Source organism: Gracilinanus agilis, chromosome 6, assembly GCF_016433145.1.
Source record: "Gracilinanus agilis isolate LMUSP501 chromosome 6, AgileGrace, whole genome shotgun sequence".
Taxonomy (NCBI): domain Eukaryota; kingdom Metazoa; phylum Chordata; class Mammalia; order Didelphimorphia; family Didelphidae; genus Gracilinanus; species Gracilinanus agilis.
In genome coordinates this window covers 263,831,409-263,849,557 of record NC_058135.1, presented here as the reverse complement: position 1 = coordinate 263,849,557, position 18,149 = coordinate 263,831,409, and the positions used below count along the sequence as shown (strand labels likewise).

Here is an 18,149-nt window from a genome sequence, read left to right as displayed (position 1 = left end):
AAGACACTAAGAAAGGGGAAAGAGGAAATGAACATTGCTTCCACCCATATCCCCCTTGACACAGTTTCATCTAGAGCCCTCTCTGGACAGAACAATTTTTTTTCCATTTGGGTACAGCGCTGACTTTATTGATGTTAGAGTGTACAGGACTCATTACTTTCTCCCCTCTATTAACATGGGGGGCATGACTGCCTTGGACTGAGAACATTAGTTCTAGAGAAGTAAACTAGGTCTAGGGACACCTAGGCTGCAGGGCACTAATTTTCTCTTAAAGATCCACAGCTTTGTTGTCTTATTCCTTGGTGGACATATAGGCCATGAGATCTATCAGACGGTTACTATAACCAAATTCATTATCGTACCAGGAAATGATTTTAACAAAATAGTCATTGAGGGCTATACCAGCCTCAGCATCAAAAGTGGAAGAATTAGGGTCCCCAATGAAATCAGTGGACACAACTTGTTCTTCCGTATAGCCCAGGATACCCTTCAGATATCCCTCTGATGCATTTCTCATCACCCTCTTGATGTCTTCATATTTGGCAGGTTTATCCAGGCGGCAGGTCAGATCTACAACTGACACATTGGGAACAGGAACTCGGAAGGCCATGCCAGTGAGTTTGCCATTGAGTTCAGGGAGGACTTTGCCCACAGCCTTAGCAGCCCCTGTGGAAGCGGGAATGATGTTCTGGCCAGCTCCTCGGCCGTCCCGCCACATTTTGCCAGAAGGGCCATCTACGGTCTTCTGGGTAGCAGTTATGGCATGGATGGTAGTCATGAGTCCTTCCACGATGCCAAAGTTCTCATGGAGGACCTTGGCTATAGGGGCCAAACAGTTGGTGGTACAGGAAGCATTACTAACTATTTTATGGGAATTATTATAAGTCTCATGGTTTACTCCCATCACATACATAGGGGCATCATCTGAGGGGGCAGAAATGATGACTCGTTTGCAGCCCCCCTTCAGATGAGCCCCAGCTTTCTCCATGGTAGTAAAGGCACCCGTAGATTCTAAGACATAATCAGCTCCAGCAGTTGACCATTTTATATTGGCAGGATCCTTTTCCTGGTAAATAGTAATAGATTTTCCATTTACATTGAGCTTCTCATTTTCAGGTTTGACAGTGCCAGCAAATTTGCCATGTGTGGAATCAAACTTGAGTAAGTAAGCCATACAGTTTACATCAAGGAAAGGATCATTAATTGCTACAATTTCCACTTTGTTTGTTGTAAATGCAACCCTGGCTACTAGGCGCCCGATTCGGCCAAATCCGTTGATTCCAACCTTCACCATCCTGCTTTGGAAACACTTCTACTGGCAATGAGCTAGGGAGAGAAACAGAAAGACAACAATTTATCTATAAGTAATCTTTAAACATAAAAATGAGCCAAGTTTTAAAGCAGATTTAAATGAGAATGCTATCACAGTAATAAAAAATTCAAAATATGAACCTATTATCATGCTTTTAATTCTAGAAGGGACTTCATATTTAGTCATAAAATGATAAAAATCATAAAATGGGAGTGTAATAATAAGAGCCAGTACCCGAATGTTTGATAGAGGGGAGATGAAAGAGTCTAAGGGGTATCTCATCCTTACAGGAGTTAGAAAGGAACTTTGAGTTCATCTAATCCAGTGGCTCCCAAACTTTTTGGCCTACTGCCCCCTTTCCAGAAAAAATATTACTTAGCCCCCTGGAAATTAATTTTTTTTATTTTAATAGCAATTAATAGGAAAGATAAATACACCTGTGGCCATCACCACTCCTCTGGTGATCACTGCAGCACCCACCAGGGGGCAGTGGCACCCACTTTGGGAATCACTGTTCCAATTCTTTATTTTTTATTTGAGGAAAATAAGTCTCAGTGAAGCCACAGATGTAGTAAGAGCTTGGATTAGAACCTGATCCTTTGGTTCCATAGCCAGCAATCATTCTACTATATAATACTATCTCTATAATCCAAGATGATATCTTACTAATAGGAAAGCCAAGGTAAAAATTGTTCCACTATATAGTGTCATCAGAGTAGAGATTAGAACTTGGGTCTTTTGAGCTCCAGACCAGGGGTCTTGTTCCTGTATTATGTGGTCAATTATAATATTACTTTATGTTTTGAAGTAATTAATTAGATTTTGCTTTGTATCTACTCTAGTGAAATCCTTCTCTAAAGCCTCATATATTGGTATGAATTTAGCCCCTGGTCCTCAAAAGTTTATAGATCCTGTGCAAGTTCTCAGCTAAGACTTATATATATATATAAATCTGTTGTTTGAAAACCATTCTCATCACCAGCAAGAATGATAGTAACAATTTTTTTTCAGAACTCATATGCTCATCAAAATGGGGCTCAGGGGTAGCTAGACTGAAGAGAGTAACAACACAATCACAATGGAAGACTAGGTTTTTGAAACATGATAATATTTAATGAGGCTATGCTTATCTGTATGCAGAGGAAATATCTGACCATCATCAAACACAGATCTGGATTCTTGTTACTTCCTCTATTCGTAACCCCAAGTCATAATGTTGGATGTAGTCTGGTGATGTTAAGAACTTTCTGGCTGAAACTCTAGTGGGAGAGGGTGAATTCTGGTCCACATCTCCCTAAGCAAAATCAACTCATAGACAATCACCTATAGAGCTCTCCATCCCCTAAAGAAGAGGATGATGAAAAGGAGAAAGGGAGGATAGAAGTCAAAATGTAAGAGGAAATTCACAAATGGACAAGTATAATTTTCCTTGCCCAATCCACTTCTACCATGAATAAAATAAGATTTGAAGATGGGGAAAAGGGTGTTTGTGTGGGAATGATAGTCCTGTGTTTATAGGACTGATCTATGGAAGTATTTGATTTTCTTCTGCTTGGTCTCAATGAAGAGAACTAAAATCAGTAAATGGGTTGACTTTGTAGGGAGGCATATTTTGGTTTAATATAAGATTTTTAAAACAATTAGTGCAAGAGGTAGCTACATGGTACAGTGGGTAGAGGTTTATTACTTCAGCCATGAAGACCTAAGTTCAAATGTGTTCGGATATTAAATAGCTGCGTGACATTACCTGTTTCCTCAAGAAGATGGAGATAATAATAGCACTTACGTCTCAATGTTGTTGAGATATTTACAAAGGATTTACTATGGTGCCTGGCATATAATAAATGTGTAATATGTTTCCTTCCTTCTCTTTGTCCTTTACAAAGCAGAAGTGTCTATTCTAAAGGATTCCCCTTTGTTGAGGTCTTCAATCAAAGGCAAAGGGGGTACTTTTTTGTAGTGTTGAAAAGAGGATCTTTCATCCCCTATATGGATTAGACTGGATAGCCAAGGAAATTCCTTCCAACTATGAAGTTCTGCAACTCGAAAGCTGTAGAAATTCCCTTACTAAAGCTGAAACTATAAGCTTCTGTTTTCTAAGACAAGAGGGGAAATGTACCTGAACCACTGGCATAAATGAACCCCTAAATATATTAGGAGGATTGGGTAGATCCCATGTGGGGTGAGAAGATCTTAATACATTGCAAAATATCGCTGAGGAAAATAGTATATGGAAGGAATTTAGAGGATCCAGTTATGTCATGCCAGACCAGGGAGGAACTCACCTCTCTCCAGGGAAGAAAATTTAGATATAGTCTGCTAACTTCCTATTTGACTTAATTATTCTTTCTATGCACTAATCTTAGTTGTTTCTAGTCTAATAAAGGACACTAAGTGCTGACAGCTGGCATATAATGAGTTTAAATATCTGGAAGAAGAATGCTTCCAAAGTGAGTCCCAAAAGAATGAGAATGAATTGTAGACCAGCTTATAGAATCTGTTGACCCTTTCTGTTTCCGCTGAAATCTGAGGGGGTTTCCTTAGATTAGAGATTAGTGATGGAAGGGACCATGGACATCATCACCTAGGTGAGTTGTTCCCAAGGATTTTTGTTCTGTCAACCCCAACAAAAATGTATTGGGAACTTCCAGTGTAATTTAACATTTTTCATAATATTCTTTACGATTCAATTTATGACTCCTTATGATTCCATTAGCACAAACTCTTTGGTTTATTGCCAAGAATCTCATAGGGTTTTGCAAACCAGAAAACCCCTCCATGAATCAGTAAACATTTAATAAATCCCTACTGTGTACTTTGACCTGTGCTAAGCTCTCGAATATACAAAAGAAGACAATAGACAATCTCTTCCCTCCAGGAGCTTACCATCTAATGGAAGATACAACATGTAAATAAATACAATATATGTAAAACAAGCTCTCTATAGGATAAAAGGCACTCATTGTAATTAAGAGGGTTTCAGGAAGGCTTCCAGTAAAAGATGATTTTTTTCTCCAGGGAGGGTCATGAATCTGAGTGAAGGAGGGAGATCTTTCCAGGCATGGTGGACAGTGAGAGAAAATGCCTAGGTAAGAGACGGCACTGTCTTTTTCACAGAATGGTCTCACTGGATCAATAAAATATGTTTCTGTTAGTAAGGTTTAAGAAGATTGAAGGGTGTTCTGAGGAACTTATGAGAAAGAACGCTATTCACATCCAGAGAAAGAACTGTGGGAGCAGAAACACAGAAGAAAAACAACTGCTTGATCACACAAGTCGATGGGGATATGATTGGGGATGCAGACTTTAAACGATCACCTTAATACAAATATTAATAATATGGAAACAGGTCCTGATCAATGACACATGTAAAACCCAGTGGAATTGCTCATTGGCTACAGGAGGGGGATTGGAGGAGAGGAGAGAAAGCATGAATCATGAAACCATGGAAAAATATTCTAAATTAATTAAATAAAAATTTCAAATTAAAAAAAAGGAAGATTGAAGGGTAGGAGGGGAACAGATAATAAGAGATTTTGTCAAACAGAAGCATTTTGTATAGGATCCTGAAGGCAAACTGGACCCATTGGAGTTTACTGAGTTTACTAATTGGACCTGAACTTTAGAGAATCATTCTATAGAATGAATGCAGGATGATTTGAGCAGGAAAAGACTGGAGGCAAAGAGGTCCAACAACAGCTAATGCAATAGTCCAGCTATGAGGAAAAGAAGACCTACACCAGGGTAAGGGCAATGTCATGGAAGAGTAGGGAACATACGAGACAGAAGTTACAGAGGGGAATAACAGGTATTGACAACAGCTTGGATATGGGGAACAAGAGATAGTGAGGAGTCCTTTTAGGTATGACCCTGAGGGAGTAGGAGAATGGTATTGTCCTCTACAGTAATAGAAAAGGTAGGAGGGAGGGGGAGGAATTAAGGGGAAAGATAATTATTAGAGAATTTGTTTTTGCATGTAATTGGGAAAATTTAAACATTAATAAAATGTATTATCTATTTCATGAAAAAATAAAAAAAGAAAGATTATTGGTTCTATTTTGGACATAATAAATTTAAGAGTTTGGGAATAGCTAGGTGGCTGAGTAGATTGAGAGCCAGGCTTAGAGACAAGAGATCTTGGGTTCAAGTCTAACCTCAGGTTTTTCCTAGCTATGTGACCTTGGGTAAGTCACCTATCTCCTATTGCCATTCTGCCATGGAACCAACACATAATATTGATTCTAAGATAGTAGGAAAGGGTGTATATATCTATTTATATATTTGAAAGAGAATTCAAGATGTCTGAAGGGCAGTTGAGGAATGTACCACTAAATGGAAACCTCTGATCATTTCATTCAACTCCTTCATTTTAAGAGTTGAAATAATTGACACTCAGATTGGTTAAGTCATTAAGATTACAGGATAACAGATTTAAAGCAAGGACTCATCCTGTCTTATCTAACTCCTTCAGTTAGGAAAGGGAATTCTGATAAGGCGAAGAGATTGTAAGGGGATGCTCATTGAGGGTAGAGAGGAAGCAAACCCTGGGATCAATGCCTAGAAGTTTCTATGTTGTGGAACATGCAGCTATCTGGGGGAAGAAGCATTGCTTCCACCCCAGGAGGAATTGGTCAGGGCAAGAAAGCAAAAACTTTTGAGGGAAATAAGAAACAGGCATGACAAGGATTGCAGGGGGCAAGGGAATTCACAATGGAATTTCTGCTTCCAGAGGCAGGGTGTTTGGGACAAGGGAGGAAGGTGTTAACTCAGAGCCCTCAAAATTTTCTGTCCTAGGGCAGAACCCTGCCTTCCCTGACCTAGTTAGTGGTCTGGGGAGGAGATGAGAAATTAGATAATAAGAGCCTACAGATAAAATAATTTCTTAGCCTCCAGTTTTATCAGGACACCATTTTGTCCCATTTATTTGGGGCTAGCATTTTAACAGCCCACCTTTTCCCACCTCTTCTTCTCAGCTGGTGAAGGAAGAACTAACAAGCAAGATCGCCTGCTAGCTTGAGGCACAAATAAATGCATTTTAAAGCTACGGTTAAACCACTGTGACAAGTGTTATGTGCAGAGAAGACACTGTCAGGGAATCCAGCTGGGGAAATCAAATGTTTTGTGTAGCCAACACTTAGTCACCCCTTTGCTATGGTTGATGGAAATGATTAATGGATCCTCCCTGCAAACATACTGTGCTTTGGAATCCTTGACTTTGCAGAAGGTGTAAAAATTGATATTCTGGTAGTAGGCAGTGGGGAATCTGAGATGTACCTTTATAGCAATTGGAAATAATGGGAAGACTGGAATAACTGTCCAGAGTGGACTGACCTTGAGTTGTGATGGTCAATAACAATTTTACCCCAAAAATATGGTGTATGGAACAGCAGACCAAACCTAGTGAGTCAAAAAGTCAAGCCTGCTTTTTATCTCTGATTCATACCCTCTTTTGGGGGGTCTCCTCATGACCCCTTCCTTTGGAACTCAACATTCTTGGTTTCTAAACCTTGTTTCCACTTCTTTCCTTCTTTTGCCTCAAAAGACTATACCTTAGTTCAGGTGCTCAACCCTTGCCCCTAGCCTGTGACAATAGCTTCTTCATTGATCTCCTCATTCCAATCCATCCTTCACAGAGCAGTCCAAGTGATTTTCTTGAAGTACAAATTTGACAAGGTCACTCCTATGTTCAATAAACTTCAGTGGCTCCCCATTGCCTCCATGCTTAATATTATACCCTTCTGACTAGGTACTTGAAACGCTTCACAACCTATGTCCAGCCCACCTTTCCAGACAGCCTACATTTCACAGACATTCTCTACCAGTCAAAGATTTTCTTGCTATTTCTCAAACATGGCTCTATATATCTCACATCAAAGAGCAATATCAATAACCAAGAGGCACTCCATCATATATTTGCCTCTTAGAAACCTTTGTTTCCTTCAAACTGATTTCTTGAAAGATGTTTATTTTAATTCAATAAATATTTATGAAGCACCTACTGTGAGCCAGAAACTGTGCTAGGCTCTGGGGATACACAAATAGTAAATGAAAATAACCCTTAAACCAAAAGTAATGTGTACTCTGGTGGGAAATATAACATGCAAATATAGTTAAAAATTAAGAGGACAGTTAAGTGTCCCAGTGGATAGAGCATGGACCTGGCAGGAAGACTCATCTTCCTTAGTACAAATCCCACATCAGACACTTACTAGTTGTGTGATCCTGGGAAAGTCACTCAATTCAGTTTGCCTCAGTTTTCTCATCTATAAAATGAGCTAGAGAAGGAAATGGCAAACCACTCCAGTATTTCTGCCAAGAAAACCCCAAATAAGGTCATGAAGAGTTGGACACAAATGAAAAGCAGCTGAACAACAATGACATAGTTTAATATATAATTAATAAAAGAGTATGTTACAGATATTGATTACATCTTATGTTTTTGCATCCACTATGATTCTTTCTACATTGTCCATAAATCCTCCATAGAGGATCTCCTGGAGAAGTTGGGAGCCGCCTTCCTTTCTTTTGATTTTTTTTTTGTGGAGACTATAACATAATATAGAGTTAAGTACAAAGATGATTTGAGGAAGACAGGAACCCCCACAGCCAGCTTCAATCAGGAGAGTCTTCATAGCAAGAGGCAATCTCACTCTATGCTGAGCCTTGACAAAAGCTAAATATCCTTATGGAAAAACAAACTTTTGTAGGTGCAATTGAAAATTAGTTATTTGATGTTTTCTAGAGAAAAAAATAGATTGAAAACAAGAGAAAAGAAAGCTCATATGCTTTGAGAGGGCTTCAAGGTCCTATCAATTGATCATTTTTGTCTTCAGTTCTCAATGCCACATATTAGGATCAGAATTCTATTTCTTTGCCCAATATTGAGGGATGGGGGTATACCCAATGCTCTACACCCATTGTCTCCTGTCTCTGCAAGGAAGGGAGAGAGACCAAGACCATTTATTAAGAAAGCGATTGATAAACCAATTGATAAACATGTCCAGAATATGATGACCAAGAATTTCTGGAGCTATAAGTTCATTGATAGAATTCCTGTATGAGAACATTTTCTCCATCAATGCATATGGACAACTTTTCTTCGACCTAAAATTAGAGAAACATCGCATATTTTTCTTTATGGGAAAAGACATCAGAAACCACATTTTTGTGTCTCTTCAGCAGGAAAAAAAATATCTCTGCAATTTGCCTACAGAGTTTGCTTAAAGACTCTCAAGAGAGGAGGGATCCTCTATATCCAGAGACAGCTCATTCTACCTATGGAAAGCACTAATTGTTAGTAAGTTTCCCCTTTCATAAAGCTTAAATTTTCCTCTTTGCAGCTTATATTCAATTCAATCATTTTCCTAGGTTTTCCTTCCCTGTTGAATTAAGCCAAAGAAAGATAATTTCCTCTTATCATGTGAGAGTACTTCAAACACTTGAACATACCGACCTTGTTCCATCTGAGAACTCTTTCTCCTCAGCTAACCATCCCCAACTTCTTCACAGGATCCTATATAGTCTATGGTCCTTAGATGGCCCTTAATCTCAAGATATAACGCCCTTTGTCACCACTGGATAATCTTTAGTTCATCAGTGTCTTTCTTATAATTAATATTCAGAACTATACACCCTCCCTGTGATATTCCATTCCCTAGTCTTTGTTTTTGTCTCTCAGTGCATCCTAAAATTTACATGGGTTTTTTGATTGTCATGTAAGATTATTGCCTTATATTTATTTATTTAAACCCTTACCTTCTGACTTGGAGTCAATACTGTATTTTGGCTCCAAGGCAGAAGAAGAGTGGTAAGGGTAGGCAATGGGGGTCAAGTGACTTGCCCAGGGTCACACAGCTGGGAAGTGTCTGAGGCTGGATTTGAACTTAGGACCTCCCATCTCTAGGCCTGATTCTCAATCTACTGAGCTACCCAGCTGCTCCCTATTGCCTTACTTTAGATTGTGGTCCATTAAAAAAATTCATTTTTCTTTTTTCTTATAAGACTGCTGCTTAGCCACATACTCCCCATCTTTTACTTGTGAAGGTGCTTTGACCTTATTGAATTTAATCTTATTAGATGTAGTCCCATTTTCTAGCTTGCCCAGCATCCTTTTGGATCCAGCCACATGTGATCCATTGTGTTAGCTGCCCTTTCCTAACATCTATAGGTTGGATAACCATTCCATATGTCATAGATTTAAAAAAATTTGTAGATTTTTTAAAATGTGAAAGAAAAAAAATTCTTCTTTCAATTAAGTCCCAGTTTGCACAGACTAGTTTCATTTCTGGACCTAGAAAACCATTGAACAATTTTTTTCTCTCTTACATTTTCTCTCCTTTTCCAGTTCTCTTTTCTTCTAACTTATGTCTATTTCCATTTTATAATAGCATCTATTCTGTTCTCTACTATGCAAAAATTCTTAATTGGCCACAGAGTTCTTTTTTCTGTAAAGAGTCACAGGATGAAGGCCAAAGACCTCTCTGTCTCTGTCTATCTGTCTGTCTCCCTCCCTCCCCAATACTGTACTGTGTAAACTTCTAGTTAAGTCCTCATTCATAAATGAAACTCATCCTTTTCTCTTTTGTGGAATAATCTATTTTCTTCACTGATTTAGATGCCATTTTTAATGGATATTCTAATTTGGTCAAGGCTATGGAATAGAATGCATAGCAGTGAGGCAGCTAAGTGGCTCAGTGGATATAGCACTGACCTGGAGTCAGGAAAATCTGAGTATTGCAATCTGCCTCAGATATTGATTATCTGTGTGATCCTGGGAAAGTCATTTAATTTCTGTTTGCCATAATCTGCTGAAGAAGGAAATGGGAAACCACACAAATATTTTTATCAAGAAAAATTCATGGACAGTATAGTTTACCAAAGGGATGAAGAAGAGTCAGAGACAACTGAAAGACTGAAAAATAACAAAATGAAATCTCTAATGGACTCTTATTTCCAGGGAACAGAAGGGTTGTTTAGGTGAAAAGATGATTAAGAACATTCAATATTCATTCAGTTTGACCCATCTATTCATTGATCGTCCCAGAAACAATGACAAATCATATTCACCAACATCTTTTTTTTCTCATTTTGCATATTACCTATCAAGTATTTTAAGGGAATTGAATCTCATACTTACCCTGAAGCAGTAAGCAACTCTACCAAAGGACTTGGTAGTTTGCAATCACTTTTTTTAGGTTGCCAGCTTGAACCTCATACAGCTCAATTATGACACCAATGCCTGGTCAAAGTTTGTTGTCCAATAAATGAAGAGGTGATAAAAACCATGGCAACAGAAAGAAGTAGCACCTCCCCACCATCACCACTTTATAATCACTTTTAGTATAAAGTTTCTTTTTTTTAACTCTTCCCTTCCATCTTAGAATCTTAGAATTAATACTAAGTATTGGTTCCAAGGCAGAAGATGGGTAAGAGCTAGGCAATAGGGGTAAAGAGACTTGCCCAAGGTCATATAGTCAGGAAGTGTCTGAGGCCAGATTTGAACACAGGACTGTCTAGGGTTCTCTATCCATTGAGCTTCCTAGCTAACCCCTCACACAAAGTTTCTTGGGAAAAAATTGACTTTTGAGAAATCATTAAAATTTGTAGCTAAAGTAATGTGTTATCCAAAGTGAGAGGGAAGTATTTTCCTTGCTGTAATCCATACTGAGGGGCATTTATCCATGTATCAGGGGCAGCCAGGTGGCATTGTAGATGAAGTGATGGACTTGGAGTCAGAAACTGATATCTTTCTGAATTCAAATCTGGTCTCAGACTTTTTCACTAGCTGTGTGTCCTTGAGCAAGTCACTTCACTCTGTTTGCCTCAGTTTTCTCATCTATAAAAAGAGCCACTGAAGGAAATGGCAAACCACTCCAATATTTTTTGCCAAGAAAACCCCAAATGAAGTTACCAAAGTTGGACATGACTGAAAAAAGACAAAACACCATCTATAACAAGTTACAAATTTTCAATCGATCAGTCAATATGCATTTATCAAATACATTTGCTAGGGATTGTACCAAGAACTGAGAATACAAATAAGGCAGGAACATAGTTTCTTTCCTCAAGGTTCTTATATTTGAATAGCAGAGACAACATGCAAATCACTCCTTTTATAAAGAGTATATTCAATATAAATTCAAGATGCTATGAGAGGGAAGGAAGGAGACGGACCAGGACAATATCTCTTGCAGATGATCCTGTTTGAGTTCAGTCTTGAAGGAAGCAGAGAAAGCCAAGAGTTGGACTTTGAGAGGACAGAAAACATTCCAGGCATGTAGGACAGATCATTCAGGAATTCAAAGAAGGACTATCATGTGTGAGGAACAGTTAACCAGGAGAATGTATTTGAATCATAGAGTATGTGAAAGATATAGGGCAGTGATGGCAAACCTTTTAGAGACTGAATGCCCAAACTGCATCCTTACACTGCATGTGAGCCCCCTGCCTTACCCCAGACAGTGGAGGAAGTGCTCCCCTTGGGCAGGTGATGAGAGAAATGTCCTCAGGTGTATATGCAGAGGAGGAAAGGGAATAGCCCTCTCAGGCTTGTGTCCCATCAGTTCACCAACATAAATATAAGGTATAATTAGAATGGAATGGAAGAAAGGGGCCAGATTATGAAAGTCTTCAAATGCCAAATGGAAGATTTTATATTTAAAACTAAATGCAATAGGGAATTTCGTGGAAGGAAGGGGTGAAAGGACCCAACTTGCTCTTTAGGAAAATCACATTAGCAGGTGAATGGTGAATTGATTTGGAAGGGGAAAATGAAATAGGAAGAAAAATTAAGATAAAAGACCAGGTCAGAGATGGTGAAAATTTGAACTTGGTTAACTATGTGTATAAGTGAAGAGAAGAGGATATATGGGAGAGATATTGTAAAGGTAGAAATGAGGAGATTTGCAACACACTGGATTTATGAGATGAGTATGAGTAAAGAAGTCAAGATTTTGAAACTTTGTGGCTGATAAGGATAGGAAATCTAATGTTTTTTGTTTTATTTTTTTTATATTGAGTTTGAGATGCCTATGGGACATCTAATTCAGGATGTCTATAAAAGTACTGATCAATCAATTAGAACTTGAGACATTAAGCTTGAATATATAAATGCATAGAGATGAAATGTGATTGGAAGAGATGTCACTGGCTATTAAGACTAAAGAGTCAATTTTCAGGTTAAATTTGTTAATTGTTCCAAAGTACTCTAATCTAGTTAATTAAAGCATATCTAGAATAACATGCTGAAATCTTAGGACTACAGTTAAAAATTGAATATTGTTATTTATTAACATATTTTCCCTTAATATCACTTTCATTTCTGAGTGTATCCCTCTCTCTCTATTCAACCAAAAAAACCCAATAAAGCTACATCTTGCCAATGACCAGTATTATGCAAAGCCCAAATAAGAGTAGGTGATGGAGCAATGGACAAGGCATTCCTTCTTATCTGCTATCCCACCACCATATTCCTTATGGATTGGAGTTCATCAGTATTCAACAACTATAGTGAATAGGTGAACTATCAATATAAATCTGTGACACACAGCAAGCCAAGAAAAATATGACCAGTGTGATACACCACGTTCTCTGCTCTGAACAATGTCTTCATCATCTGCTTCTCTATTTCCCATCCATTTTCCCATGACCAAGTAGAACCAAGAAGCCTGCATCAGTACCCAATGTACTCATCTTGATCATGGGCACAAAGAAGTACCTGTTGGACCAGTCAGATGCCTTAAGATGGCTAAAGAAGCAGGATTAGGCATCATTCCACAGCAGAGAATAGCCTGGAGTAAGCAGATTCATTTCATTGGCTGTCTCCAGTGCTCTGAACTACAATAACATGGTGTCAGAGAATTCACTAAAGGCTCTCTGGGCAGTGTTCAACCCAATACCCCTTGTGGCCCGCTCTTGGTTCTTCTTGTGACCCCCCCCCAATCCCCTTGGAATGAATATACAGTATTGGTTCTGAGATGGAAGGTAAGGAGTTAAAAAAAAGAATAAGGAAAGAAATCTCCTTTTTTCAAAGCCCCCTCTGAAAAATTGTTTTGTTGTAAAAATTTGTAGCAAATAATTAAAAAGAAATAGGGTAAAAATATCATTTTATTTACTTTAAGTAATAGCTGAATCTTTCAGATTTTTGCAGTGTGTTCTATGCCCATTGATCCTCATCTCTGCAAAGAATGGAGTCAGCTCACCACCAAAGTTTGGGAGGACGTAGACTGGCTGGGGAATATTCAAAGGAGGGTAAATAGGCATATCCCATAGTTAGAAGACTCACTTTGGCTAACCTGTACCTGAGAGGGTGTGGGTGGGGGAAGATTTTTCTTTACAACAAATCCAAGGAATGATTATTCAAGATTTAGTTAAAGAGCTTCATGGATGAAGTTGGGGAGGGGGAGGACTCAGTACTTTTGGCTATAGTCCATTTCCCTTTTGCATATCTTTAATTTTAGGAAGTCTCACTTTACTTCAAATACAAGGAGATACATTTATCTCCTTCCAATTTAACACCCATTGGTTCTAGTTGTATCCTCAAAGCGAAAAATGAACACATCTAAACCCTATTCTTCAAAGTATTTGGAGACAGATATAATCAAATAGACCCATTTCTCCCTTAAGCAATTCTCATACTGAATAAATTCAAGGCTCCTTACCATCCTAACTGAATCCATATAATTGTAGTATGTTTGCAGTATTACTAGAATAACATGTGTAAAATGGCAGCCAATACTAGAATAAAAAATAAATATGAACACAATGTATTTGATAAACCAAAACAATCAATAATTTTTCTTTTTCTGCATAATCAATTAGCTTACAGTTTTAATTATGAGAAACTTCCAACATAATTTCAGTATTCATATCAACTGTGGCATGAAATCAACTTCTCATCAAGACTTTATCAGGCATTTCCATGTGTGAGATCCTTTGCTAGGCAAAGGAAATCCAGATAGAAGGGTGATGGAATCCCTACTCTCAATGAACTTAACCTATACTCAAAGCATGCAATTATTTGGGGGGATTGTAATCCAGGAAAGAGAGCTTTGATCACCAGCCAGAAGTACTAAGCATACTGTCCCAATTTTTTTCTTTAATTTTCCCATTTTCTATAATGCAACCAGATTTGTGAGGGCAGCTGTTAGCAAAGTGAATAGAGTGCTGAGTCTGGAATCAGGAAGACCTGACTTCAAATCTGGCCTCAGATATTTCCTAACTCTGTGGTCCTGGGCAAGTCACTTTATCCTGTTTGCCTCAGTTTCCTCATATGTAAAATGAGCCAGAGAAGACAATGACAAGCAGTCCAGTAACTCTGCCAAGAAAACCCGAAATGGGATCAGAAGGAGTTGGAAATGACTGAAAATGATTGAACAACAACAAACCAGAGTAATTGAAAAAAAATTATATGAATAAAGTACTTTTTGTGTATGTAATTAGGTAGGGAAAGATATATTGGTTGTTTTTTGGGGGGAGGGACAAGCAGAAGGCATTATGGAAATAAAGATCATTCCAGTGGTTTACAAAACAGAATTAATGCTGTATCCTAACAAGCCTAACATGCTTCGGGAGCAGAATTTACTTGAGAAACATCAGACTACAGGTTAAGATATCTTGGCATCAAACATGTAGGCTAAGAGCCACAATTCTGCATCTTCCTTCTTTTTTCTTAAACCCTTACCTTCCATCTTGGAAGAGTGGTAAGGGCTAGACAATGGGGGTAAGTCACTTCCCCACACAGCTAGGAAGTGTCTAAGGTCAGAATGGAACCCAGGACCACCCATCTGATCCACTGAGCCACCCAGCTGCCCCTTCTACATCTCCTTCTAAGAGATGTTGGTGCCCTGGAAGGTTTCCATGTTTCCTTGTAGATTCTTACCTTTCTCCTTTAAAGACAACATTCTTTTTTGACTTTCCTTGGCTTTAGCTTAGATAGATTTAATTTCTCTATTGATTTTAATTAACATGCTCCTAGACTCCCTTGCTGTGTCTAATTTAATTCATTAATGTATTAATTTTATCAAAAAGGTTAACTTTTCCATACTGTTGTTGTTATGTTCTCCAACAGAATTAATAAAAGTAAAACCAAAGATTCCAGGTTGAAGGTGAATTATGATATCGTAAAAGACCCAAGTCCCTCTCACTGCAGTAATCCATAACTACAACTTTCCCCAAAGTAGGATAAACACCACTGAAGAAAATGTCTTAGGTATGTTAAATTTTTCCTGTAGTCTACGAATGGCAAATGCCAAAAGATGCTTTCTCTTGGCACACAAGAATAAAATTGATTTCTACATCTGAAAACATCACTGAACTGTTTGAATCTGATTTTGCATCTTATGATATAATCTGAGAATTTTGTAATTTTTTTTAGAAAATGTTTGTATCTAAACTCCAGCTAGTTGCTATGGTAATGGGGGAATGTAAATTTTGCTTCACATAATGCTCAGCTAAAGTATTCATGAGAGGCAGTGGGAGAAGCTTGGAACAACTTAGCAAAGCAGTTGATAAACCCTCTTCTGGTTAAGGGAAAAAGAAAGATGGGATTTATAAAGGCTAGTGTTATTATATGACCACACTACTTGTTTTACTTTTTGGCAGCTTGGTAGATGGAGATGAAAGAAAAATAATGAATTGGATGCCAGAAAGCAGACAACATTTTTATCTTCTCGAATAGCAGTGAGTTATTCATATTAGCTGACATAAGGAGAGAACAGGATTTAGAAAAAGCAAAATAACATTTAACTTTGGTTTAGGTGTTAGTTCTCTTTCACTAGAATGAAGGACCTTTTTTTTAAAAAAAAAAACCTTTATCTTCTGTCTTATTATTGATACAAGTATCAGTTCCACAGCAAAAGAGCAGTAAGAAATAAACAATTGGGATTAAGGGACTTGCCCAGGATCACACAGCTAGAAAGTATCTAAGTCAGATTTGAACTCAGTACCTCCCATCTTCAAGTATGGATCTCTATCCACTGAGGCACTAAGCAGCCCCCTAATGCATTTTTTAAAACTACCTTAAAGTTTTATATCACCAGAGAAAGGCAAAGATTTTTATTTAAACCAGGGGTCAGCAACATATGGCTCTCAAGCCATATTTGGCTCCACCTCCTGACCAGCCAGTCCAGGCAGAGCCCCAGGATGTGCCCCAGGGGCCCTTCAGCCCCCACCCCATATTCCAGCGCCTTCCACCTCTATCCTCCTTCTGCAGGCATTTATGGCTCTCATGGCCAAAAAGGTTGCCGACCATTGATTTAAACGATAGAAACAGATAAAATATCAGTGGGAATATTTAATAGGAATGAAAGGTTTCTATCCACTGAGCAACCTAGAGGACCCACCCATTGTTTTTCAGGCATAATCTGAAGCCTCCTTTACATATAATGGGAAGATTTTGACTGGAAGTTATGTTACACAAGATATTTGGAAAACAGAAAATACATTTTCTACTAGAGCCATGTGGCAAAGTCAAGGCTAGATTAATCAGTGATTCAATATTAAGGAATAGTGAATAAGGTATCTAATTATTTCTGGTTATTTGCATTAAAAATCAATTGTAGAAATGTGGCTCATAATTAAGTTTTTGTTATATTTATCCTAATTATCTCTTATTTCACTTAAAGTGGATAGGGAAAAGAAAAAAATATTTCTGTATTTTCCATGTATAATAATACCAAGAAAGATTTATCAGGACTCTGGCAGTTTTATATGCTAACTTGGTGGAAACAGGGAAGATTAAAATCTCTGGTGTCCTTTTCAAGGCTGCTCATCCACCTTTGATGTCTCTCTGTCATCTAACTCTGACCTGTGACTCCAAGAAGCTGTAGTGTAATCAGTGACCTCACCCTGATAAAACCATCTTAGCAGATGGACAAAACCAGTCCTCGAACCCTTCAGTGATGTTTGCCCCGGGCATGGGAAGTCTTCCCTGGCATCCTGGGCAACTGAGATCAATTTGTTCCAATGGCTGTGAAAACTGCTGAAGTAGGTACTGTGGAGCACTTAGAGCTTGGCCAGATATTGAAGCTATCAAACTCATCCTGCCTTTTGTCCTTCTACTGGTCTTTGATGAGAGATGGAGGCTGACCCCACTCTGAACTTGACTTCTTCAATTCACAAGCAAGTCATCAGTCAAGAAATCCTCCCATGATATCATGGATCTTCTTTGAAATGAAGGACAAACAATAGTCAACTTCAGAAGAGGTATCAAAAATAAAACTTTTATTTTTAGACTTATTAAATCTTTGAAATTAAGTAATATGACAAATACCTGAACTTTTCTGTTTATCTCAATCCATTTGGGTAAAGAGGAATGTGAGATGTTAATTCATAGGGTATGTTATTCTCGCTCAAACGTTGGAGATGACTTGATAGTACAATTATGTGGATTTATAATGATTGGAAGAGTAAACTTTGATGATGGTGATAAACCAATTATAAATACAAATTCATTTGAATAGAATATGAATGGGAAATTTATCAAGATTCATCAAAAATTGGTCAGAGCTATGGCCCAAGCTTAGAGTGTAGTGAATGAGAATTCCTGAGTTCATGTAAGTATCATCTGAAGGAAGTGGAAGTCTGGAATTTGGAGAAGATGTAGTATGGGCATGATTGCTGTCTTCAGCTATTTGAAAAAGAGAGTTTCGGCTTGTTATGTTTGAATGCAGAGAGTAGAACTATGAGCAATGGGAGGAAATTTAAAAAAAAATCAAAATTAGACTTTATACCTAGTGGAAGTATGTTGGGGTGGGAAGGTGGGAAGGAAATCTTCCCAACAATTTGAACTTCTCACATGGGAATGAGATGCTTCAGGAATCTGTGTTTCTTCTTCAAA

The 18,149-nt window shown here is 38.1% G+C and overlaps 1 protein-coding gene across 1 annotated transcript; it reads right to left on the bottom strand.

The window, feature by feature from the left end:
* Positions 1-292: 292 nt before the first annotated feature.
* LOC123253045 (glyceraldehyde-3-phosphate dehydrogenase-like) lies at positions 293-1,294 on the bottom strand. The gene has a single exon (XM_044682324.1). It carries the CDS (start codon positions 1,292-1,294, stop codon positions 293-295), a length of 1,002 nt encoding a protein of 333 aa, XP_044538259.1.
* Between the last annotated feature and the right edge of the window lie 16,855 nt (positions 1,295-18,149).

Excerpts from the sequence above, each read along its gene's own strand:
- LOC123253045 (XM_044682324.1), bottom strand. The coding sequence starts at position 1,294 with ATGGTGAAGGTTGGAATCAACGGATTTGGCCGAATCGGGCGCCTAGTA.